Genomic DNA, 26,940 nt, shown 5'->3' on the forward strand with positions numbered 1-26,940 from the left:
CCACCAACAGAGCCCCCACCAACAGAGCCCGGCCCCCACCAACAGAGCCCACCAACAGAGCCCACCCCCTACCATCAGAGCCCGGCCCCTACCAACAGAGCCCCCACCAACAGAGCCCACCAACAGAGCCCGGCCCCCACCAACAGAGCCCACCAACAGAGCCCGGCCCCCACCAACAGAGCCCACCAACAGAGCCCGGCCCCCACCAACAGAGCCCGGCCCCCACCAACAGAGCCCGGCCCCCACCAACAGAGCCCACCAACAGAGCCCACCAACAGAGCCCGGCCCCCACCAACAGAGCCCACCAACAGAGCCCGGCCCCCACCAACAGAGCCCACCAACAGAGCCCGGCCCCCACCAACAGAGCCCGGCCCCCACCAACAGAGCACGGCCCCCACCAACAGAGCCCGGCCCCCACCCCCCACCAACAGAGCCCGGCCCCCACCAACATACTGTATATTCCTGATTAAACATCCTATTCTCTTCCCAACAGCAGAAATATGAAATCTTAAATTCAGCCTCGATAGATATTGAACATGGCATACTAAACAGACACATACAAGTGCAGGCAGCGAGAAGCACACATCACCAGATGGTAGTATGGGGGTGCACCTTTTACTTTCACTTTAAAATGTGAATAATGTTTGTCAGAATGAGTGAGAGAAAATAATGGGGTTGCACCGCCTCCAGATGATGACTGTTTCACCCAGTGATGTAGTGGAGTCACTAACCCTCCAGATGATGACCCTTTCACCCAGTGATGTAGTGGAGTCACTAACCCTCCAGATGATGACCGTTTCACCCAGTGATGTAGTGGAGTCACTAACCCTCCAGATAATGACTGTTTCACCCAGTGATGTAGTGGAGTCACTAACCCTCCAGATGATGACCGTTTCACCCAGTGATGTAGTGGAGTCACTAACCCTCCAGATGATGACTGTTTCACCCAGTGATGTAGTGGAGTCACTAACCCTCCAGATGACTGTTTCACCCAGTGATGTAGTGGAGTCACTAACCCTCCAGATGATGACCGTTTCACCCAGTGATGTAGTGGAGTCACTAACCCTCCAGATGATGACCGTTTCACCCAGTGATGTAGTGGAGTCACTAACCCTCCAGATGATGACTGTTTCACCCAGTGATGTAGTGGAGTCACTAACCCTCCAGATGATGACTGTTTCACCCAGTGATGTAGTGGAGTCACTAACCCTCCAGATGATGACTGTTTCACCCAGTGATGTAGTGGAGTCACTAACCCTCCAGATGATGACTGTTTCTCCCAGTGATGTAGTGGAGTCACTAACCCTCCAGATGATGACCGTTTCACCCAGTGATGTAGTGGAGTCACTAACCCTCCAGATGATGACCGTTTCACCCAGTGATGTAGTGGAGTCACTAACCCTCCAGATGATGACTGTTTCACCCAGTGATGTAGTGGAGTCACTAACCCTCCAGATGATGACTGTTTCTCCCAGTGATGTAGTGGAGTCACTAACCCTCCAGATGATGACCGTTTCACCCAGTGATGTAGTGGAGTCACTAACCCTCCAGATGATGACCGTTTCACCCAGTGATGTAGTGGAGTCACTAACCCTCCAGATGATGACTGTTTCACCCAGTGATGTAGTGGAGTCACTAACCCTCCAGATGATGACTGTTTCTCCCAGTGATGTAGTGGAGTCACTAACCCTCCAGATGATGACCGTTTCACCCAGTGATGTAGTGGAGTCACTAACCCTCCAGATGATGACCGTTTCACCCAGTGATGTAGTGGAGTCACTAACCCTCCAGATGATGACCGTTTCACCCAGTGATGTAGTGGAGTCACTAACCCTCCAGATAATGACTGTTTCACCCAGTGATGTAGTCAGTTTGGCCTAAAAACTATTATAAACCCCTCTATGGAACTTTCTGTCTGTAGCATCCTTACAGTTTGGGCTACACACTAATGTGACCCCTCTGTGGAAAGGTGAGACTCATGAATACGAACATGTCGGTTGTTTTGCTCTCGGCCTCAAGACTCGTCTGAAGGTCCCAGGTAAACATTTTTATATATATACATGGAGACTGTTCAGTGGCAAAAAATACAAGTAGCTAAGTCTACCTCTTTTCCTTAGAGAAAACAGCTTGAGAGATGAATATAATACCCATATTTCCATTCATAAAGCATATCATGGGCCATTCTGGGGGTGACAGGGTAGCCTAGTGGTTAGAGCGTTGGACTAGTAACCGGAAGGTTGCAAGTTCAAACCCCCGAGCTGACAAGGTACGAATCTGTCATTCTGCCCCTGAACAGGCATCAGCTCTAGTCATAGAACTGTTTTGCAACTGAATGTAGTCACGGTAACGTGATCAGTAGCCCACTGAATGTAGTCACGGTAACATGATCAGTAGCCCACTGAATGTAGTCACGGTAACATGATCAGTAGCCCACTGAATGTAGTCACGGTAACATATATGCAAACATTTGGTGATACAGAAAGGAATTTCAAATAATATAACTATTAACTCCTCCGTAGCCGGGGAAGCAACAGAGTCGCCTGTGGCGATATGAATAATCGGAGGCGGAGCCTGTCTGCCCACACGTATCCCCCACAGCTCACCAGCTGATATAGGCCGTGTGTACCAGGTAGGCCATATAGGCCGTGCGTACCAGGTAGGCCATATAGGCCGTGCGTACCAGGTAGGCCATATAGGCCGTGCGTACCAGGTAGGCCATATAGGCCGTGCGTACCAGGTAGGCCATATAGGCCGTGCGTACCAGGTAGGCCATATAGGCCGTGCGTACCAGGTAGGCCATATAGGCCGTGCGTACCAGGTAGGCCATATAGGCCGTGGGTACCAGGTAGGCCATATAGGCCGTGGGTACCAGGTAGGCCATATAGGCCGTGGGTACCAGGTAGGCCATATAGGCCGTGTGTACCAGGTAGGCCATATAGGCCGTGTGTACCAGGTAGGCCATATAGGCCGTGTGTACCAGGTAGGCCATATAGGCCGTGTGTACCAGGTAGGCCATATAGGCCGTGTGTACCAGGTAGGCCATATAGGCCGTGTGTACCAGGTAGGCCATATAGGCCGTGTGTACCAGGTAGGCCATATAGGCCGTGTGTACCAGGTAGGCCATATAGGCCGTGTGTACCAGGTAGGCCATATAGGCCGTGTGTACCAGGTAGGCCATATAGGCCGTGTGTACCAGGTAGGCCATATAGGCCGTGTGTACCAGGTAGGCCATATAGGCCGTGTGTACCAGGTAGGCCATATAGGCCGTGTGTACCAGGTAGGCCATATAGGCCGTGGGTACCAGGTAGGCCATATAGGCCGTGGGTACCAGGTAGGCCATATAGGCCGTGGGTACCAGGTAGGCCATATAGGCCGTGTGTACCAGGTAGGCCATATAGGCCGTATGTACCAGGTAGGCCATATAGGCCGTGTGTACCAGGTAGGCCATATAGGCCGTGTGTACCAGGTAGGCCATATAGGCCGTGGGTACCAGGTAGGCCATATAGGCCGTGTGTACCAGGTGTGGTTCATCCTTCCCACTGCTGAACAGGACTGTGCATATCTGCTGCTAATATTAACCTCTAGTGACTCCCAAACCCGCATGCGGGAGCGTAATCATCACCTGAAACGAATTAGCATAACGCAACGAACATAAATATCCCTAGAAAATATTCCTATTCATGAACGTTACAAATGAAATATATTGAGACACAGCTTAGTCTTTTGTTAATCACCCTGTCATCTCAGATTTTCAAAAATATGGTTTACAGCCAACGCTCGACAAGCATTTGTGTAAGTTTATCGATAGCCTAGCATAGCATTATGCCTTGCTAGCAGCAGGCAACCTTGTCACGGAAATCAGAAAAGCAATCAAATTAAATCGTTTACCTTTGATGAACTTTGCATGTTTTCACTCACGAGACTCCCAGGTAGATAGCCAAAGTTCATTTTTTCCCAAAATATTATTTTTGTAGGCGAAACAGCTCCGTTTGGCTGACAAATAGCCCGGAAATTGCGGTCACCACAACACCAAAAAAATATTCCAAATTAGCTCCATAATATCGACAGAAACATGGCAAACGTTGATTAGACTCCATCCTTAAGGTGTTTTTCTAATATCTATTTGATAATATATCCGTCGGGACAATTCGTTTTTCAGTAGGACCGATTGGAGTAATGGCTACCTCTGTATTTTACGTGAGAATCTCTCTCGGAGCCACCATGTGACCACTTACGCAATGTGGCCGCCTACGGCTATTCTTCAACATAAATGCGTAAAACTATGTCACAATGCTGTAGACACCTTGGGGAATACGTAGAAAGCGTAATCTGGTTGATAGCCTATTCACAGCCAAATAGGGAGTCATTGGAACGCAGCGCTTTCAAAACCTGGAGCACTTCCGGATTGGATTTTTCTCAGGCTTTCACCTGCAACATCAGTTCTGTTATACTCACAGACAATATCTTTGCAGTTTTGGAAACGTTAGAAAACACTCTACCGAAAGCTGTCAATTATATGCATATTCTAGCATAATTTCCTGACAAAATATTTCCAAAAATGAAAATACTGCCCCCTAGCACCTTGTGTTCATTAGCAAAAAGCTCCCGCTCATTAAAAACTCTTGTCCAGTCCACTTCGTCACAGAGAAGATGGTCTTAAGTCAATTGCCACTGAAAAATTAAGTGTCCTATGAATATGCTCACTATTTTAGTTGATGAAATTAACACAGGTCTGTTGTCTCTGGTTGAGGAGCATGGCGACTAATGACTGGCTGGGAACATAACTGCAAAGGGGGGGGGGGGGGGTGATTGGTTGAGCCCCCCTGAGTAGGAATCTGATTGGCTAAGCCCCACTGGGAACTAATATGATTGGTTGAGAGCCTCACCTCGTTGTATCGGTTGCTGGGGATCTTGATGCAGGTCTTCTTCACCTCCATGTCCACCACCAGACCCTTCACCATGGACAACGTGTACTGGTAGTTACAGAAGTCCTGTAGGTACATTATATTATATAGACCCTTCACCATGGACAACGTGTACTGGTAGTTACAGAAGTCCTGTAGGTACATTATATTATATTATATAGACCCTTCACTAGGGACAACGTGTACTGGTAGTTACAGAAGTCCTGTAGGTACATTACATTATATCGTCAACACAAGACATTGAGGCAAAAAAACAAGAAACAAAAAATACATAAAATCAGAAAGTAAACAAAATACCTAAAATCATTCAAAAGAAAAAACAGACAAGTTCTTACTGCTAGCAGGTTCATGATGGTGTGTCCGGTCTCTCCAAACAGGGGCTTTCTGAACCGCACACTGAACAGAGGGCAGGGGTAGACTGAAAACAGAACAGAAATGACATCAATCTCTCTCTTTAACAAGCCAAAACATATCCAGCCAAAAGAAAGCAATGCCTCTGTACTCACATCTGTACTCTGCACCCAGCCGGAACATGAGTCTGATAGGGAACACCTTGGCCCAGGGGGTCTCCCACTTCTGCAGCAACACCCCAAACAGGTAGGGGGGGTTGGGGAGCATCAGGTCCTGGAGGGACTGGAAGGATGGGGAGACGTAGAGGAATCCTCCATGCTCCCTGCTGCCCAGGAAACTCTGGGTGAAGAACGAATGGCCCAGGTGGGTCAGGACGTTACCTGGAGAGGGGGGAGAGAGAAAAACGTTACCTGGATGGAAGACGGGGAGGGGGGAGAGGAACGAGAGGCCCAGGTGGGTCAGGACGTTACCTGGAGAGGGGGGAGAGAGAAAACGTTACCTGGATGGAAGACGGGGAGGGGGAGAGGAACGAGAGGCCCAGGTGGGTCAGAACGTTACCTAGAGAGGGGGGAGAGGGGACTAGAGGGGGGAGAGGAACAAGAGGCCCAGGTGGGTCAGAACGTTACCTAGAGAGGGGGAGAGGGGACTAGAGGGGGAGAGGAACAAGAGGCCCAGGTGGGTCAGAACATTACCTGGAGAGAGAGGAGAGGGGACGAGGGGGGAGAGGAACAAGAGGCCCAGGTGGGTCAGAACGTTACCTAGAGAGGGGGGAGAGGGGACTAGAGGGGAGAGGAACGGGAGAGGAACGAGAGGCCCAGGTGGGTCAGAACGTTACCTGGAGAGGGGGGAGAGGGGACGAGGGGAGAGAGGAACAAGAGGCCCAGGTGGGTCAGAACATTACCTAGAGAGGGGGGAGAGGGGACGAGGGGGGAGAGGAACGAGGCCCAGGTGGGTCAGAACGTTACCTAGAGAGGGGGAGAGGGGACTAGAGGGGAGAGGAACGAGGCCCAGGTGGGTCAGAACGTTACCTAGAGAGGGGGGAGAGGAACGAGAGGCCCAGGTGGGTCAGAACGTTACCTAGAGAGGGGGAGAGGGGACGAGGGGGAGAGGAACGAGGCCCAGGTGGGTCAGAACGTTACCTAGAGAGGGGGGAGAGGAACGAGAGGCCCAGGTGGGTCAGAACGTTACCTAGAGAGGGGGGAGAGGGGACTAGAGGGGGGAGAGGAACAAGAGGCCCAGGTGGGTCAGAACATTACCTGGAGAGAGAGGAGAGGGGACGAGGGGGGAGAGGATCAAGAGGCCCAGGTGGGTCAGAACGTTACCTAGAGAGGGGGGAGAGGGGACTAGAGGGGAGAGAGGAACGAGAGGCCCAGGTGGGTCAGAACATTACCTAGAGAGGGGGAGAGGGGACGAGGGGGAGAGGAACGAGGCCCAGGTGGGTCAGAACGTTACCTAGAGAGGGGGAGAGGGGACTAGAGGGGAGAGGAACGAGGCCCAGGTGGGTCAGAACGTTACCTAGAGAGGGGGGAGAGGAACGAGAGGCCCAGGTGGGTCAGAACGTTACCTAGAGAGGGGGGAGAGGGGACGAGGGGGGAGAGGAACGAGGCCCAGGTGGGTCAGAACGTTACCTAGAGAGGGGGGAGAGGAACGAGAGGCCCAGGTGGGTCAGAACGTTACCTAGAGAGGGGGGAGAGGGGACGAGGGGAGAGAGGAACAAGAGGCCCAGGTGGGTCAGAACATTACCTAGAGAGGGGGGAGAGGGGACGAGGGGGGAGAGGAACGAGGCCCAGGTGGGTCAGAACGTTACCTAGAGAGGGGGAGAGGGGACTAGAGGGGAGAGGAACGAGGCCCAGGTGGGTCAGAACGTTACCTAGAGAGGGGGGAGAGGAACGAGAGGCCCAGGTGGGTCAGAACGTTACCTAGAGAGGGGGAGAGGGGACGAGGGGGAGAGGAACGAGGCCCAGGTGGGTCAGAACGTTACCTAGAGAGGGGGGAGAGGAACGAGAGGCCCAGGTGGGTCAGAACGTTACCTAGAGAGGGGGGAGAGGGGACTAGGGAGGAGAGGAACGAGGCCCAGGTGGGTCAGAACATTACCTAGAGAGGGGGGAGAGGGGACTAGAGGGGAGAGGAACGAGGCCCAGGTGGGTCAGAACATTACCTAGAGAGGGGGGAGAGGGGACTAGAGGGGGGAAGAGGAACGAGAGGCCCAGGTGGGTCAGAACATTACCTGGCTTTAGGACCAGTAGACCAAAGAACTCTATTTACAGACAATCCAACACATTAGGATGACATGAAAGTTGCCTAAACGGCATTGGCACTTGGATTGGAACCAGTGCTATGGACAGACGACACTTCAGGCTGAGGAGTAAGTGTCACATACCCATGTGCTACGCTAGCTAACGTTAGCTAGTTAGCTTTCACACATACCCATGTGCTACGCTAGCTAACGTTAGCTAGTTAGCTTTCACACATACCCATGTGCTACGCTAGCTAACGTTAGCTAGCTCATAATCAAGCAAACCTAACAGCTTGGTTCAATGTTTAAACTCCAACTGACTAGCGACTATAAGATATCTGCTAAATAAAAATCAGGCAAACTAGCTAGGCTTGGTTTACTTGATTATGAGCTAGCTAACGTTAGCCTAGTGGTTAGAGCGTTGGACTAGTTGTCGGAAGGTTGCAAGTTCAAACCCCCGAGGTGACAAGGTACAAATCTGTCGTTCTGAACAGGCAGTTAACCCACTGTTCCTAGGCCATCATTGAAAATAAGAATTTGATATAAGGGCTTCAGCTTACACCCAAAAAATATGTCAAACAAGCAACAACATTGTGTCTCTAGGAGAAAATAATGATGAGCGGATGAGGCAGACACCAGACACCAGTCCTGAGTAACGGAAGACATAACCACTACTAATAATGTAGTCTTGTAAGGAGGTGCCCCCTTCCACTGTGATACCCCTGGGCCCGAGTGAGTAATGCCAACCAGTCAGTGCCATGCTGGCACGTGTCCCTGGTGAATTAGAAACTCTGATTGGCTATGTTCAACTGTCCATTTACTGTTGACTTCCATGACTGTATGGTGACAGTCTCTTTATGAAGGCCGTGAGCACCGGCACACGAACTCACTCCAACAATTGAACTTGGAGGTGAGGAAGATAGTTTCAGGACAACCAGAGTAACTCCTATAACCTAACAATATAAACAAATATTTGCGCAGTTTTAGGAAAGGAGAAATCAATAGACTATAACATTTTGAATATGCTACTCGTTTTTTTTTCTCAATTGATTATAGGCAGTTAAGTAACGTCATTTGCCCAATATGGCCAGTTTATGGATGGCAGTGGCCAGTTTATGGATGGCAGCGGCCAGTTTATGGATGGCAGCGGCCAGTTTATGGATGGCAGCGGCCAGTTTATGGATGGCAGCGGCCAGTTTATGGATGGCAGCGGCCAGTTTATGGATGGCAGCGGCCAGTTTATGGATGGCAGCGGCCAGTTGGAGGTTTCTTTCTCTCTCGTTCTACTCCTGGATCTGAACAGGTCTGTTGGATCCGGAACCAACACAGGTCTGTTTCCACTGTCCTTGTCGGAATGGGTCCAAGCCTTTGTTTAGATTTTAATTATGCACATCCGGTTGGGTGGGAAAGCTACGGATACATTTCGGGAACAGGTCCAAGTTTTTGTTCCTGTGAAGAACTCTCGCCCGGAGTTCTCCTAGGGATCATTTTTATGTAGGAGTAAGAAGCTCAGTTCTGGAAAGTTTATTTTAAAAGACCATTCTATTCCAAAATTAAAGAAAATAAAATGATGCTGACAGAATCGCAAATATAATTTCCATCTCCAGAAACAGTCCAAATAACATATTGGTAAACTGTTCATTATTTTATACATTGGACCATGCACACTGCCTGTGACTCAGTGGAAGGTAGCCTGGCGGGTCAGCGTGTTGGGCCAGTAACCGAAAGGTTTCTGGATCGAGTCCCCGAGCTGACAAGGTAAAAAACCTGTCGTTCTGCCTTTGAGCAAGACAGTACACCCACTGTTTCCCCGGCACCGAAGACGTGGATGTTGACGAAGGCAGCCCCCCCCCCCCCAGCACCTCTCTGATTCAGAGGGGTTGGGTTAAATGTGGGAGACACATTTCAGTTGAAGGCATTCAGATGTAAAACTGACTAGGTAACCCCCCCAACTGACTGACTAGGTACACCCCCCCTCCCACTGACTAGGTAACCCACCCCACTGCCTGACTAGGTAACCCACCCCACTGCCTGACTAGGTACCACCCCCCACTGCCTGACTAGGTACCCCCTCCACTGCCTGACTAGGTACCCCCTCCACTGCCTGACTAGGTAACCCACCCCACTGCCTGACTAGGTACCCCCCCCCTCCACTGCCTGACTAGGTACCCCCCCCCCCCCACTGCCTGACTAGGTACCCCCTCCACTGCCTGACTAGGTAACCCACCCCACTGCCTGACTAGGTACCACCCCCTCCACTGCCTGACTAGGTACCCCCTCCACTGCCTGACTAGGTACCCCCTCCACTGCCTGACTAGGTAACCCCCTCCACTGCCTGACTAGGTAACCCACCCCACTGCCTGACTAGGTACCCCCCCTCCACTGCCTGACTAGGTACCCCCCTCCACTGCCTGACTAGGTACCCCCTCCACTGCCTGACTAGGTAACCCACCCCACTGCCTGACTAGGTACCCCCCCTCCACTGCCTGACTAGGTACCCCCCCCACTGACTGACTAGGTAACCCACCCCACTGCCTGACTAGGTACCCCCTCCACTGCCTGACTAGGTACCCCCCTCCACTGCCTGACTAGGTAACCCACCCCACTGCCTGACTAGGTACCCCCCCTCCACTGCCTGACTAGGTACCCCCCCCCCACTGACTGACTAGGTAACCCACCCCACTGCCTGACTAGGTACCCCCCCTCCACTGCCTGACTAGGTACCCCCCCACTGACTGACTAGGTAACCCACCCCACTGCCTGACTAGGTACCCCCTCCACTGCCTGACTAGGTACCCCCTCCACTGCCTGACTAGGTAACCCACCCCACTGCCTGACTAGGTACCCCCCCCCCTCCACTGCCTGACTAGGTACCCCCCCCACTGACTGACTAGGTAACCCACCCCACTGCCTGACTAGGTACCCCCCCCTCCACTGCCTGACTAGGTACCCCCCCCCTCCACTGCCTGACTAGGTACCCCCTCCACTGCCTGACTAGGTACCCCCCTCCACTGCCTGACTAGGTACCCCCTCCACTGCCTGACTAGGTACACCACCCCCCACTGCCTGACTAGGTACACCACCCCCCACTGCCTGACTAGGTACACCACCCCCCACTGACTGACTAGGTACACCACCCCCCACTGACTGACTAGGTACACCACCCCCACTGACTGACTAGGTACACCACCCCCCACTGACTGACTAGGTACACCACCCCCACTGACTGACTAGGTACACCACCCCCCACTGACTGACTAGGTACACCACCCCCCACTGACTGACTAGGTACACCACCCCCTCCACTGCCCGACTAGGTACACCACCCCCTCCACTGCCCGACTAGGTACACCACCCCCTCCACTGCCCGACTAGGTACACCACCCCCTCCACTGCCCGACTAGGTACACCACCCCCTCCACTGCCCGACTAGGTACACCACCCCCTCCACTGCCCGACTAGGTACACCACCCCCCACTGCCCGACTAGGTACACCACCCCCCACTGACTAGGTACCCCCCCCTCCCACTGACTAGGTACCCCCCCCACTGCCTGACTAGGTACCCCCCTCCACTGCCTGACTAGGTACCCCCCTCCACTGCCTGACTAGGTACCCCCTCCACTGCCTGACTAGGTACCCCCCCTCCACTGCCTGACTAGGTACACCACCCCCCACTGCCTGACTTGGTACACCACCCCCCACTGCCTGACTAGGTACACCACCCCCACTGACTGACTAGGTACACCACCCCCACTGACTGACTAGGTACACCACCCCCACTGACTGACTAGGTACACCACCCCCCACTGACTGACTAGGTACACCACCCCCCACTGACTGACTAGGTACACCACCCCCCACTGACTGACTAGGTACACCACCCCCCACTGACTGACTAGGTACACCACCCCCCACTGACTGACTAGGTACACCACCCCCCACTGACTGACTAGGTACACCACCCCCACTGACTGACTAGGTACACCACCCCCACTGACTGACTAGGTACACCACCCCCACTGACTGACTAGGTACACCACCCCCACTGACTGACTAGGTACACCACCCCCACTGACTGACTAGGTACACCACCCCCCACTGACTGACTAGGTACACCACCCCCCACTGACTGACTAGGTACACCACCCCCCACTGCCTGACTAGGTAACCCACCACACTGACTGACTAGGTACCCCCTCTCCACTGCCTGACTAGGTACCACCCCCCCCCCCTCCACTGCCCGACTAGGTACACCACCCCCCACTGCCTGACTAGGTACACACCCCCCCACTGACTTGTCTAGTTAAATAAAAATGTTAAAATAAAAACACACTCAAAGCAGAAAGCCAAGTTGCAACGTGACGTTCCAGATTCAAGGTCAGTAGCAAACCTAGTCGTCTTGATGTCATTAGTCAACCCTCTTCCTGGAGAGCCAACCCTCTTCCTGGAGATCTACTGTCCTGTAGGTTCAGTCCAACCCTCTTCCTGGAGATCTACCATCCTGTAGGTTTTCAGTCCAACACTAACATAACAATTTGAGAGAGCTTGAAGAATATTTGAAAAGAATAACAGGCAGATGTTGCACAATGAGCATTTTTATTTTATTTAATCTATTTTAATTCAGGCTGGAACACAACAAAAATGTGGAATAAGTCCAGGAGTATGAAGGCAATGTTCAGGAGGGTCTCTCTCCAGGAAGAAGGTCAGAATTAAAACCTACAGGAGGGTCTCTCTCCAGGAAGAAGGTCAGAATTAAAACCTACAGGAGGGTCTCTCTCCAGGAAGAAGGTCAGAATTAAAACCTACAGGAGGGTCTCTCCAGGAAGAAGGTCAGAATTAAAACCTACAGGAGGGTCTCTCTCCAGGAAGAAGGTCAGAATTAAAACCTACAGGAGGGTCTCTCTCCAGGAAGAAGGGCAGAATTAAAACCTACAGGAGGGTCTCTCTCCAGGAAGAAGGTCGGAATTAAAACCTACAGGAGGGTCTCTCTCCAGGAAGAAGGGCAGAATTAAAACCTACAGGAGGGTCTCTCCAGGAAGAAGGTCGGAATTAAAACCTACAGGAGGGTCTCTCTCCAGGAAGAAGGGCAGAATTAAAACCTACAGGAGGGTCTCTCCAGGAAGAAGGTCAGAATTAAAACCTACAGGAGGGTCTCTCTCCAGGAAGAAGGGCAGAATTAAAACCTACAGGAGGGTCTCTCCAGGAAGAAGGTCAGAATTAAAACCTACAGGAGGGTCTCTCTCCAGGAAGAAGGTCGGAATTAAAACCTACAGGAGGGTCTCTCTCCAGGAAGAAGGGCAGAATTAAAACCTACATAAGGGTCTCTCTCCAGGAACAGGGTTGGAGTTAAAACCTACAGGAGGGTCTCTCTCTAGGAACAGGGGTGGAGTTACAACCTACAGGAGGGTCTCTCTCTAGGAAGAAGGTTGGAATTAAAACCTACAGGAGGGTCTCTCTCTAGGAAGAAGGTCGGAATTAAAACCTACAGGAGGGTCTCTCTCCGGGAACAGGGTTGGAGTTTAAACCTACAGGCGGGTAGCTCTCCAGGAACAGGGTTGGGCAGGCCTGATTTAGATAACACACAACGCTAGAACTGCTAAGGACGATGATGCAACATTCTCTCCATCACCGTACTGACTGACTAGGACTGAACCAGCAGAGACACAAACAATATGTCTGTCATCCCCACAGACTGTCGTCTTTCCCTGGTTTCGCTGTGTACAGCTAAACAACAACAGCCTTAGGCACAGAGACATCAATGTCACACAATATTTTTAACCTGCAGCATAAGGTGGTGAGACAGAGGCGGCGTCCAAAATGGCTCCCTAATCCCTATCTAGTGCACTTGTTTTGACCAAGTCCCACAGGGCGAGTAGTGCACTATAATAGGGAATAGGGCTCTGGTCTAAAGTAGTGCACTACATAGGGAATACGGTTCTATAGGACTCTGGTCTAAAGTAGTGCACTATATAGGGATTAGGGTTCCATAGGGCTCTGGTCTAAAGTAGTGCACTACATAGGGAATACGGTTCTATAGGACTCTGGTCTAAAGTAGTGCACTATATAGGGATTAGGGTTCCATAGGACTCTGGTCTAAAGTAGTGCACTACATAGGGAATAGGGTTCTATAGGACTCTGGTCTAAAGTAGCGCACTATATAGGGATAAGGGTTCCATAGGGCTCTGGTCTAAAGTAGTGCACTACATAGGGAATAGGGAGACATTTTGGATGCACACAGAACATTAGTGGGACACTACAGAGTGCCTCCTGGCAATACAGTATAATATCACCTAAGTAGGCCTCCTGGTGGAGGTAACATAAAGGTATTATTATACCTGTGAAGGCCTGGTAGAGATGTCACATATCTTAGTAGGCCTCCTGGTGGAGGTAACATAAAGGTATTATTATACCTGTGAAGGCCTGGTAGAGATGTCACATATCTTAGTAGGCCTCCTGGTTGAGGTAACATAAAGGTATTATTATACCTGTGAAGGCCTGGTAGAGATGTCACATATCTTAGTAGGCCTCCTGGTGGAGGTAACATACAGGTATTATTATACCTGTGAAGGCCTGGTAGAGATGTCACATATCTTAGTAGGCCTCCTGGTGGAGGTAACATAAAGGTATTATTATACCTGTGAAGGCCTGGTAGAGATGTCACATATCTTAGTAGGCCTCCTGGTGGAGGTCTATTGTTGGAGGTACATTATACTAACCTGTGAGGGCCTCCTGATGGAGGTACATTATACTAACCTGTGAGGGCCTCCTGATGGAGGTACATTATATTAACCTGTGAGGGCCTCCTGATGGAGGAATATTATACATTCGGTTAAGGCCTCCTGGTAGAGGTACAGTATGTTAAACTAACCTGTGAGGGCCTCCTGGTAGAGGTACAGTATGTTAAACTAACCTGTGAGGGCCTCCTGGTAGAGCTGTACGAAGTGGCTGAAGAGGTCTTTGGGAATGCTCTTCTCGTCAGGCAGACACTGCAGCAGCACCACCACCTCAGCCTGGCCCACTGCATGCATCCCCTTACTGCTCACATACCAACACTTCCTGTTTACGTCTACAAGGGGAGAAGGGACACCAGAGAGCGGGTTAGATACCGTAGCAGCCTAGGGGGAGAGAGGGGGTTAGATACCGTAGCAGCCCAGTGGGAGAGAGGGGGTTAGATACCGTAGCAGCCTAGGGGGAGAGAGGGGGTTAGATACTGTAGCAGCCTAGGGGGAGAGAGGGGGTTAGATGCCGTAGCAGCCTAGGGGGGGAGATGGGGGGTTAGATACCGTAGCAGCCTAGGGGGAGAGAGGGGGTTAGATACTGTAGCAGCCTAGGGGGAGATGGGGGTTAGATACCGTAGCAGCCAAGGGGGAGATGGGGGTTAGATACCGTAGCAGCCTAGGGGGAGAGAGGGGGTTAGATACTGTAGCAGCCAAGGGGGAGAGAGGGGGTTAGATGCCGTAGCAGCCAAGGGGGAGATGGGGGTTAGATACCGTAGCAGCCTAGGGGGAGAGAGGGGTTAGATACCGTAGCAGCCTAGGGGGAGAGAGGGGTTAGATACCGTAGCAGCCTAGGGGGAGAGAGGGGGTTAGATACCGTAGCAGCCTAGGGGGAGAGAGGGGGTTAGATACCGTAGCAGCCTAGGGGGAGAGAGGGGTTAGATACCGTAGCAGCCTAGGGGGAGAGAGGGGTTAGATACCGTAGCAGCCCAGTGGGAGAGAGGGGTTAGATACCGTAGCAGCCTAGGGGGAGAGGGGGTTAGATACCGTAGCAGCCTAGGGGGGAGAGGGGGTTAGATACCGTAGCAGCCTAGGGGGGAGAGGGGGTTAGATACCGTAGCAGCCTAGGGGGAGAGAGGGGTTAGATACCGTAGCAGCCTAGGGGGGAGAGGGGGTTAGATACCGTAGCAGCCTAGGGGGAGAGAGAGGGGTTAGATACCGTAGCAGCCTAGGGGAGAGAGGGGGTTAGATGCCGTAGCAGCCTAGGGGGAGAGAGGGGGTTAGATACCGTAGCAGCCTAGGGGGAGAGAGGGGGTTAGATACCGTAGCAGCCTAGGGGGAGAGAGGGGGTTAGATACCGTAGCAGCCTAGGGGGAGAGAGGGGGTTAGATACCGTACAGTGTACAGCAAGGTTATTCACTAACAGTCCCGGAGAGCTAAACACTCAGGGACAAATTCAGACCGAGGAGAGCGTATGTTCTAATCAACCACCGACAATGGAGCTGGAAGACGTGAACTCACAGTTGACCAGTTTGACCATGGCCAGCAGGTTAGCGTTGAGCACAAACACCAAGGGATCAGGACCTCCCTCCTCCAGCTGCTGTATCAGAACCATCTCAGAGGGACGCTCCTCCACCGTATAGTCTGGGGGTGGTGGGAGGAAAAACAAAAGCTTTCAAACATCTCACATCGAACCCCACTGAAGAGGGTTCCCTATGTACATGTATCCCCAGTCCCCTCCCAGCATGCAACATGGGCTAATTGAAAGCAGACCCAGACACCTCCAAGCATGCAACATGGCCTAATTGATGACCCGAACCCCTCCCAGCATGCAACATGGCCTAATTGATAACCCCTCCCAGCATGCAACATGGCCTAATTGAAAGCAGACCCCTCCCAGCATGCAACATGGCCTAATAGAAAGCAGACCCAGACCCCTCCCAGCATCCTACATAGGCCCATGAAAGCAGACCCAGAACTCTCCCAGCATGCAACATGGGCCCATGAAAGCAGACCCCTCCCAGCATGCTACATAGGCCCATGAAAGCAGCCCCCACACAGCATACAGCAGGATCATCGACAGTGAGGATGACTGAAGTCAAGCACCTGTGCTGTGGCCTCCCGTACCTCCTTTAACTCCGGTGGAAATGAGGATGGGAGGAAGTCCGTCCTCCGGAATTAGACTGATGGAGCTGCCTACAGGGCTTCCCACTGGGGCTGCAGGGGCCGGGGACAACACCTGGAGGGAGGGGTGTGGTTATAGCATAAAGTGGTAGTTGTCAAATGCAGGTGGACGGGTGAAGGGGACAGATCTCTGCTGTGATTGGTTGTAAATACAGTGATAGAAAGTTATTTGGGAAATGCTTCCATTCTAGAACACTGCAGGTGAATGACCTTTAGTCAGTCATGGGAAGATTGCCCTTCACATTCAGTAAATAATGTGTTGCGTGGAGCCTAGGCCTTAAGAGCGTTGGGCCAATACCCTAAATATCCCTGGTTCGAATCCCTGAGCCGATTATGTGAAACATCTGTTGATGTGCCCTTGAGCAAGGCACTTAAACCCAATTGTTCCAACAAGTCACTCTGGATAAATGATAAAACATTTAAATTGTGTTAATCTGCTAAATCAACTCAAGGAAAAATAGTAACAACAATGAGGCTATATACAGGGTGTTACGGTACAGAGTCAATGTGGAGGCTATATACAGGGTGTTACAGTACAGAGTCAATGTGGAGGCTAAATACAGGGTATTACGGTACAGAGTCAATGTGGAGGCTATATACAGGGTATTACGGTACAGAGTCAATGTGGAGGCTATATACAGGGTGTTACGGTACAGAGTCAATGTGGAGGCTATATACAGGGTGTTACGGTACAGAGTCAATGTGGAGGCTATATACAGGGTATTACGGTACAGAGTCAATGTGGAGGCTATATACAGGGTGTTACGGTACAGAGTCAATATACAGCGTGTTACGGTACAGAGTCAATGTGGAGGCTATATACAGGGTATTACGGTACAGAGTCAATATGGAGGCTATATACAGGGTGTTACGGTACAGAGTCAATGTGGAGGCTATATACAGGGTATTACGGTACAAGAGGGGAGAGGAACGAGGCCCAGGTGGGTCAGAACGTTACCTAGAGAGGGGGGAAAGGGGACGAGGGAGGAGAGGAACGAGGCCCAGGTGGGTCAGAACGTTACCTAGAGAGGGGGGAGAGGGGACTCGAGGGGGGAGGAACGAGAGGCCCAGGTGTGTCAGAACGTTACCTAGAGAGGGGGAGAGGGGACTAGAGGGGAGAGGAACGAGAGGCCCAGGTGGGTCAGAACTTTACCTAGAGAGGGGGGAGAGGGGACTAGAGGGGAGAGGAACAAGAGGCCCAGGTGGGTCAGAACGTTACCTAGAGAGGGGGGAGAGGGGACTAGAGGGGAGAGGAACGAGAGGCCCAGGTGGGTCAGAATGTTACCTGGGTACATGGGGTACCGGTACAGAGTCAATGTGGAGGCTATATACAGGGTGTTACGGTACAGAGTCAATGTGGAGGCTATATACAGGGTATTACGGTACAGAGTCAATGTGGAGGCTATATACAGGGTGTTACGGTACAGAGTCAATGTGGAGGCTATATACAGGGTGTTACGGTACAGAGTTCATGTGCAAAGGTACAGGTTCGTCGAGGTAATGTAGGTAGAGGTAAAGTGTCTATGCATAGATAATAAACAGAGTAGCAGCAGCTTAAAAGGAATATGAATGTGTGTGGGGGGGGGAGAAGCAGTTCAGCAGTCTGATGGCTTGGGGAGTAGAAGCTGTTCAGCAGTCTGATGGCTTGGGGGGGGGGGTAGAAGCTGTTCAGCAGTCTGATGGCTTGGGGGGGGGGTAGAAGCTGTTCAGCAGTCTGATGGCTTGGGGGGGGGGGTAGAAGCTGTTCAGCAGTCTGATGGCTTGGGGGGGGTAGAAGCTGTTCAGCAGTCTGATGGCTTGGGGGGGGGGGGGGTAGAAGCTGTTCAGCAGTCTGATGGCTTGGGGGGGGGGGGGGTAGAAGCTGTTCAGCAGTCTGATGGCTTGGGGAGTAGAAGCTGTTCAGCAGTCTGATGGGTTGGGGGTAGAAGCTGTTCGGTACAGCTTGTCGTGCGGTAGCAGAAAGAGCAGTCTAGGACTTTGAGTAGAGGACACCGCCTGGTATAGAGGTCCTGGATGGCATGAAGCTCGGCACCAGTGATGTACTGGGCGATATGCACTACCCCAGGAAGGGCCTTGTGGACCCATACCAAATCTTTTCAGTCTCCTGAGGGAGAATAGGTGTTGTCGTGCCCTCCTCACGACTGTTGGTGTGTGTGTGTGTGTGTGTGTGTGTGTGTGTGTGTGTGTGTGTGTGTGCGTGTGTGTGTTGGGGGGGAACCATGATAGGCCCTTACTGATGTGGACAGCAGCCCCATCGATGGCAGGTTACCTTGGCGTTCTTGGGCACAGGGACTACGGTGCTGATTGAAACGTAGGTATTACAAAGAGAGGTTGAAAATGACAGTGAAGAAAATTGGCAGTTGAGCAGCACATGCTCCGAGTACGCATCCTGGTAATCTGCCTGGCCCTGCGGCCTTGTGAATGTTGACCCGTTCAAAGTTGTTTGCCTTGATGCGAGTATAGAAGGCATTTAGCTCGTCTGGTAGGTTTGCGTCACTGGGCAGCTCGCGGCTGGGTCTCCTTTTGTACTCCGTGATTGTGTTGGGGCTTGCAAACCTCTGACGCGCATCAGAGACTGTTTGTAGGACTTTCACATACACTGATAAAATATGAAACGTTGAGGCTTTTGAAAAGCACCCTGGTCTTTGTAGTTGAATCTGTGCTTGATTTGTAATACTTGACTGAGGGACCTAACAGATACATTGTCTGTATGAGGGACAGAGGCTCATCCCAGAAATCAGGTCAACCCCCTATTATCTTGTGTAAGTGACGAAAACATTTAGAAACTTAAATGTAATTTTTAAAATTATTTACAGAAAACATTTTTTTTTTTTTAAACATGTTTCTCCGTGTGCTTTGTTAAGCCACATTTTATTCCTGAACTAATTTATGCTAAAAAGGGCAAAATAATTATATTTTAGTTTGAACAAAAATAAATGCAACAATTTCAAATATTTTATCGAGTTAAAAGTTCATAGAAGGAAATCAATCAATTTAAATAATTTCATGAGGCCCTAATCTATGAATTTCACATGACTGGGAATACAAATCATCTGTTGGTCATGCATGCCATTTTCATGGGCAACTTGCTAACCACATGATGGTAATGTTCAACAGGTTGCAGTTGTCTACTATGTCACTCGTTTTAGTGTATAGGAGTTGTAACGTTTTGAAAATGTGTGTGATGATTTAGTTTGCCCTATTCAAATGTCCGAACTCTGAAGGTTTGTGCAAGCTAGCTTATCCCGGAAGGGCGGCTGGCTATAAACACAAGGTGTGAGGTGGTCCTGTGTAAAACAACAGATCATGATTATTCTAAAAAACAGGGATATCCTAGGGTGGTAGGTAGCCCAGTGGTTAGAGTGTAGGGGTGATAGGTAGCCCAGTGGTTAGAGTGTAGAGGTGATAGGTAGCCCAGTGGTTAGAGTGTAGGGGTGATAGGTAGTCCAGTGGTTAGAGTGTAGGGGTGATAGGTAGCCCAGTGGTTAGAGTGTAGGGGTGATAGGTAGCCCAGTGGTTAGAGTGTAGGGGTGATAGGTAGCCCAGTGGTTAGAGTGTAGGGGTGATAGGTAGCCCAGTGGTTAGAGTGTAGGGGTGATAGGTAGCCCAGTGGTTAGAGTGTAGGGGTGATAGGTAGCCCAGTGGTTAGAGTGTAGGGGTGATAGGTAGCCCAGTGGTTAGAGTGTAGGGGTGGCAGGTAGCCCAGTGGTTAGAGTGTAGGGGTGGCAGGTAGCCCAGTGGTTAGAGTGTAGGGGTGATAGGTAGCCCAGTGGTTAGAGCGTAGTGCCAGTAACCGAAAGGTTGCTTGATCGAATCCCTGAGCAGACAAGGTCAAAATCTGTCATTCTGCCCCTGAACAGGCAGTTAACCCCACTGTTCCTAGACCAGTTAACCCACTGTTCCTAGACCAGTTAACCCACTGTTCCTAGGCCAGTTAACCCACTGTTCCTAGGCCAGTTAACCCACTGTTCCTAGGCCAGTTAACCCACTGTTCCTAGGCCAGTTAACCCACTGTTCCTAGGCCAGTTAACCCACTGTTCCTAGGCCAGTTAACCCACTGTTCCTAGGCCAGTTAACCCACTGTTCCTAGGCCAGTTAACCCACTGTTCCTAGGCCAGTTAACCCACTGTTCCTAGGCCAGTTAACCCACTGTTCCTAGACCAGTTAACCCACTGTTCCTAGACCAGTTAACCCACTGTTCCTAGACCAGTTAACCCACTGTTCCTAGACCAGTTAACCCACTGTTCCTAGACCAGTGGGTTCTTAACTGACTTGCCTAGTTAAATAAACATTTTCATTATTATTATCCAATCAGCATAGGGTGCCACCTTGAAGTCTGAGGGCACAGCCCCTTCATTATGGGAGCTTCGCGCAGACACATCAACGCAGCCGTTCCAGACTCAAGTCAGGAACCGTGAAGTCTGAGGGCACAGCCCCTTCATTATGGGAGCTTCGCGCAGACACATCAACGCAGCCGTTCCCGACTCAAGTCAGGAACCGTGAAGTCTGAGGGCACAGCCCTAGGGGGGAGGAGTCAGGAAGACTTCGAGAGCTGGTGTCAGCCAGACTATTTTAGCACAGGGTTACAAACATCTCTCTTGGCTAAGGTCAATGCAGTGACAATTTGCCCTGCTGTGGGTTCCCTCCTAATTCGAACCCAGCTCCAGCTCACCAGCCCCAGGTCACCTCAGAACATCAATTTTAAACTGGAAATACTCAACTTTTGCAAATGTTCCTCTTCAACAAACTGTAAAATAAAGACTTTTTGACCTGTGGTGCAGACCGTACCTCTGACGAATCAGCAGTGGAGGATTTGTTGGAACACTGTGAGACGGCCAATGGACGCGAGGGAGCGGGGCTGGTAGCAGGGGGCTTGGGGGATTCCGCTGCTTCCCCATTGGGTAGGATCCCGTCTGCAAAACACACCCTCCTCTGCTCCCGCGCAAGAGACCCTGTGACGCACAGACGGGACACTGTTGGTAAATACTTAAACACACAGGAAGAAACCAGAGTCAAAACTAGCGACGGTGAGACGAACAAGTTATAACACAGGTGAGTGTATGGGGGATGGTTACCCTCTGAGTCGGGTGTTTTAGGAACTCCCACAGGGACCATGACGGTGGGGGGAAGGGAGGCCAGCGCCCCTGAGGATTGGATCTGCTGCAGAGGCGGGATGGTACTGCAGTACTCTGCTGGGTTGTTGGGGTTAGGACTCTGGTTAGACATGTCACACATACCCTCCCTCGAATGAGCTGAGGGCAGAGAGAGAGACAGAGGAACAAGATAAAGGGAGAAGTAAAGGACTGAGACGCACACCGTACCAGTCAAAAAGTTCAGACAGACAGACCTACATTGTAGAATAATAGTGAAGACATCAAAACTATGAAATAACACATATGGAATCATACAGTAACCAAAGAAAGTGTTAAATAAATCCAAATATATTTAAGATTCTTCAAAGTAGCCAGCATTGACAGCTTTGCACACGCTTGGTATTCTCTCAACCAGCTTCATGAATTAGTCACCTGGAATGCATTTCAATTAACAGGTGTGCCTTGTTCATTTGTGGATTTTATTTCCTTCTTGATACGTGATTGGGTGGTATACAGAAGACCGTCTTTTACCAAATAGGGCTAAGTCCATATTATGGCAAGAACAGCTCAAATAAGCAAAGAGAAATGACAGAACATCATTACCTTAAGTCAAAGGTCAGAGGGCCTCCTGAGTCGCGTAGCAGTCTAAAGCACTGTCACAGTGCAAGCTGTGCCACTAGAGAATCTGGAGTCGAGTCCAGGCTCCGTCACAGCCGACCGGGAGACCCATAGGGTTAAAAATCCTAGGGTGGCTCACAATTGGCCCAGCGCTGTCCGGGTTAGGGGAGGGTTTGGCCGGAAGGGATGTCCTTGTCCCATCACACACAAGGAACTCCTGTGGTGGGCCGGACGCACAGTGTTTCCACCGACACATTGATGCGGCTAGCTTCCGGGTTAAGTGGGCATTGTGTCAAAAAGCAGTGCGGTTTGGTTGTGTTGTGATTCGGAGGACGCACGGATCGCGACTTTTGCCTCTCCCGAGTTCGTACTGTAACTACCAATTGGATATGAATTTTTTTTTTCAATCAATCCGGAAAATTAAGAGCTGAAAGTTTATTAAAGTCTCAAAAAACCATCAAGCGCTATGAGAAAACTGGCTCTCTCCTGGATAAATTAATTTATCCAGAGGGAACTGCACCTCAAATCTGGCTTGTTTGTAGGTGACCAAATAATTATTTTCCACCATAATTTGAAAATAAATAAATTAAAAATCCTACAATGTGATTTTCTGGATTTGTTTTCTAATTTTGTCTGTCATAGTTGAAGTGTACCTATGATGAAAATTACAGGCCTCTCATCTTTTTAAGTGGGAGAACTTGCACAATTGGTGGCTGACTAAATACTTTTTTGCCTCACTGTATTTGGATTTGTTTAACACTGTTTTGGTTACTATATGATTACATATGTGTTATTTCATAGTTGTGATGTCTTCACTATTATTCTACAACGTAGAAAATAGTAAAAAAATAAAGAAAAACCCTTGAATGAGTAGCTGTGTCCAAACTTTTGACTGGTTTTTGCTTTTGTCACTTCTAGGTTAGACTACTGCGCAATGCTCTACTTTCCGGCTACCCGGATAAAGCACTAAATAAACTTCAGTTAGTGCTAAATACGGCTGCTAGAAGCCAGACTAGAACCCCAAAAAATTTGATCATATTACTCCAGTGCTAGCCTCTCTACACTGGCTTCTTGTTATGGCTAGGGCTGATTTCAAGGTTTTACTGCTAACCTACAAAGCATTACATGGGCTTGCTCCTACCCATCTCTCTGATTTGGTCCTGCCGTACATACCTACACGTACACTACGGTGACAAGACGCAGGCCTCCTTACTGTCCATAGAATTTCTAAGCAAACAGCTGGAGGCAGGGCTTTCTCCTATAGAGCTCTATTTTTATGGAACGGTCTGCCTACCCATGTGAGAGACGCAAACTCGGTCTCAACCTTTAAGTATTTACTGAAGACTCATCTCTTCAGTGGGTCATATGATTGAGTGTAGTCTGGCCCAGGAGTGGGAAGGTGAACGGAAAGGCACTGGAGCAACGAACCGCCCTTGCTGTCTCTGCCTGGCCGGTTCCCCTCTCTCCACTGGGATTCTCTGCCTCTAACCCTATTACAGGGGCTGAGTCACTGGCTTACTGGTGCTCTTCCATGCCGTCCCTCGGAGGGGTGCGTCACTTGAGTGGGTTGAGTCACTGACGTGATCTTCCTGTCCAGGTTGGCACCCCCCTCAGGTTCGTGCCGTGGGGGAGATCTTCGTGGAATATACTCGGCCTTGTCTCAGGGTGGTAGGTTGAAGATATCCCTCTAGTGGCGTCGGGCTGTGCTTTGGCAAAGTGGGTGGGGTTATATCCGACCCCTCCCGTCTCAGCCTCCAGTATTTATGCTGCAATAGTTTGCGTGTCGGGGGGCTAAGGTCAGTCTGTTATATCTGGAGTATTTATTATTATTATTATTATTTCTCTATGTCTAATCTGAGGGCACAGCGTGAATTTAAGTATGCTCCCTCTAACTCTCTCTCCATCTCGGAGGACCTGAGCCCTAGGACCATGTCTCAGGACTACCTGGCCTGATAACTCCTTATGGTCCCACCTGACCTTGCTGCTGCTCCATATTGAACTGTTCTGCCTGCGGCTATGGAATCCTGACCTGTTCACCGGTTGTGCTACCTGTCCCAGACCTGCTGTTTTCAACTCTATAGAGACCGCAGGAGCGGTAGAGATACTCATTAATGATCGGCTATGAAAAGCCAACTGACATTTACTCCTGAGGTGCTGACTTGTTGCACCCTCAACAACTACTTTGGTTATTATTATTTGACCATGCTGGTCATTTATGAACATTTGAACATCTTGGCCATGTTCTGTTATAATCTCCACCCGGCACAGCCAGAAGAGGACTGGCCACCCCTCAGAGCCTGGTTCCTCTCCAGGTTTCTTCCTAGGTTCAGAGCCTTTCCAGGGAGTTTTTCCGAGCCACTGTGCTTCTACATTTGCATTGCTTGATGTTTGGGGTTTTAGACACACAAAAAAGTATGTGGACACCCCTTCAAAGAGTGGATTCGGCCATTTCAGCCGGACCCGTTGCTGACAGGTATATAGAAACCAAGCACACAGCCATGCAATCTCCATAGACAAACATTGGTAGTAGAACGGCCTTACCGAAGAGCTCAATGACTTTCAACGTGGCACCGTAATAGAATACCATCTTTCCAACAAGTCAGTTCATCAAATTTCTACCCTGCTAGAGCTGTCCTAGGCCAAATATAAGTGCTGTTATTGTGAAGTGGAAACGTCTCGGAGCAACAACGGCTCGGCCGTGAAGTGGTAGGCCACACAAGATCACAGAACGGGACCGCCGAGTGCTGAAGCGCGTAGAACGTAAAAATATGTCCTCGGTTGCAACACTCACTACGGAGTTCCAAACTGCTACTGGAAGCAACGTCTGCACAAGAACTGTTTGTCGGGAGCTTCATTAAATGGGTTTCTATGGCCGAGCAGCCGCACACAAGCCTAAAATCGCCATGCGCAATACACAGTGTCAGCTGGAGTGATGTAAAGCTCGCTGCCATTGGACTCTGGAGCAGTGAAAACATGTTCTCTGGAGTTATGAATCACGCTTCACCATCTGGCAGTCCGACGGACAAATCTGGGTTTGGCAGATGCCAGGAGAACTCTACTTGCCCCAACGCATAGTGCCAACTGTAAAGTTTGGTGTTGGATAAATAATGGTCTGGCTGTGAGGAATCTTAACGCTACAGTATACAATGATATTCTAGACGATTCTGTGCTTCCAATTTTGTGGAAGGCCCTTTCCCGTTTCAGCATGACAATGCCGCCATGTACAAAGTGAGGTCCATACAGAAATGGTTTGTTGATATCGGGGTGGATGAACTTGACTAGCCTGCACAGAGTCCTGACCTCAACCCCATCGAACACCTTTGGGATGAATTGGAACAACGACTGCAAGCCAGGCCTAACATCAGTGCCCAACCACACTAATGCTCTTGTGGATGAATGGAAGCAAGTCCCTGCAGCAATGTTCCAACATCTAGTGGAAAGCCTTCCCAGAGGAGTGGAGGCTGTTATAGCAGCAATGTTCCAACATCTAGTGGAAAGCCTTCCCAGAAGAGTGGAGGCTGTTATAGCAGCAATGTTCCAACATCTAGTGGAAAGCCTTCCCAGAAGAGTGGAGGCTGTTATAGCAGCAATGTTCCAACATCTAGTGGAAAGCCTTCCCAGGAGAGTGGAGGCTGTTATAGCAGCAATGTTCCAACATCTAGTGGAAAGCCTTCCCAGAAGAGTGGAGGCTGTTATAGCAGCAATGTTCCAACATCTAGTGGAAAGCCTTCCCAGAAGAGTGGTGGCTGTTATAGCAGCAATGTTCCAACATCTAGTGGAAAGCCTTCCCAGAAGAGTGGAGGCTGTTATAGCAGCAATGTTCCAACATCTAGTGGAAAGCCTTCCCAGGAGAGTGGAGGCTGTTATAGCAGCAATGTTCCAACATCTAGTGGAAAGCCTTCCCAGAAGAGTGGAGGCTGTTATAGCAGCAATGTTCCAACATCTAGTGGAAAGCCTTCCCAGAAGAGTGGAGGCTGTTATAGCAGCAATGTTCCAACATCTAGTGGAAAGCCTTCCCAGAAGAGTGGAGGCTGTTATAGCAGCAATGTTCCAGCATCTAGTGGAAAGCCTTCCCAGAAGAGTGGAGGCTGTTATAGCAGCAATGTTCCAACATCTAGTGGAAAGCCTTCCCAGAAGAGTGGAGGCTGTTATAGCAGCAATGTTCCAACATCTAGTGGAAAGCCTTCCCAGAAGAGTGGAGGCTGTTATAGCAGCAATGTTCCAACATCTAGTGGAAAGCCTTCCCAGAAGAGTGGAGGCTGTTATAGCAGCAATGTTCCAACATCTAGTGGAAAGCCTTCCCAGGAGAGTGGAGGCTGTTATAGCAGCAATGTTCCAACATCTAGTGGAAAGACTTCCCAGGAGAGTGGAGGCTGTTATAGCAGCAATGTTCCAACATCTAGTGGAAAGCCTTCCCAGAAGAGTGGAGGCTGTTATAGCAGCAATGTTCCAACATCTAGTGGAAAGCCTTCCCAGAAGAGTGGAGGCTGTTATAGCAGCAATGTTCCAACATCTAGTGGAAAGCCTTCCGAGAAGAGTGGAGGCTGTTATAGCAGCAATGTTCCAACATCTAGTGGAAAGCCTTCCGAGAAGAGTGGAGGCTGTTATAGCAGCAATGTTCCTACATCTAGTGGAAAGCCTTCCCAGAAGAGTGGAGGCTGTTATAGCAGCAATGTTCCTACATCTAGTGGAAAGCCTTCCCAGAAGAGTGGAGGCTGTTATAGCAGCAATGTTCCAACATCTAGTGGAAAGCCTTCCGAGAAGAGTGGAGGCTGTTATAGCAGCAATGTTCCAACATCTAGTGGAAAGCCTTCCC

At 50.4% G+C, this 26,940-nt stretch overlaps 1 protein-coding gene across 4 annotated transcripts in view; it reads right to left on the bottom strand.

Annotated features, from left to right (window-relative positions):
• Positions 1 to 26,940, bottom strand: part of LOC135508808 (zinc finger FYVE domain-containing protein 9-like) — a 97,629-nt gene that overhangs the window by 41,770 nt on the left and 28,919 nt on the right. For 3 of the 4 annotated variants that reach the window (XM_064929029.1, XM_064929034.1, XM_064929024.1), the window contains exons 6-13: positions 21,489 to 21,665; positions 21,202 to 21,365; positions 16,336 to 16,468; positions 15,751 to 15,873; positions 14,424 to 14,579; positions 5,432 to 5,656; positions 5,261 to 5,343; positions 4,887 to 4,991 (exon numbers count right to left, since the gene is read on the bottom strand). In XM_064929029.1, coding sequence (XP_064785101.1) covers positions 4,887 to 4,991; positions 5,261 to 5,343; positions 5,432 to 5,656; positions 14,424 to 14,579; positions 15,751 to 15,873; positions 16,336 to 16,468; positions 21,202 to 21,365; positions 21,489 to 21,665 — 1,166 coding nt within the window. The remainder of the gene's footprint in view (positions 1 to 4,886; positions 4,992 to 5,260; positions 5,344 to 5,431; positions 5,657 to 14,423; positions 14,580 to 15,750; positions 15,874 to 16,335; positions 16,469 to 21,201; positions 21,366 to 21,488; positions 21,666 to 26,940) is intronic. The other variant, XM_064929039.1, reaches the window with a different exon arrangement.

This window comes from Oncorhynchus masou, chromosome 3, assembly GCF_036934945.1.
Source record: "Oncorhynchus masou masou isolate Uvic2021 chromosome 3, UVic_Omas_1.1, whole genome shotgun sequence".
Lineage (NCBI taxonomy): Eukaryota > Metazoa > Chordata > Actinopteri > Salmoniformes > Salmonidae > Oncorhynchus > Oncorhynchus masou.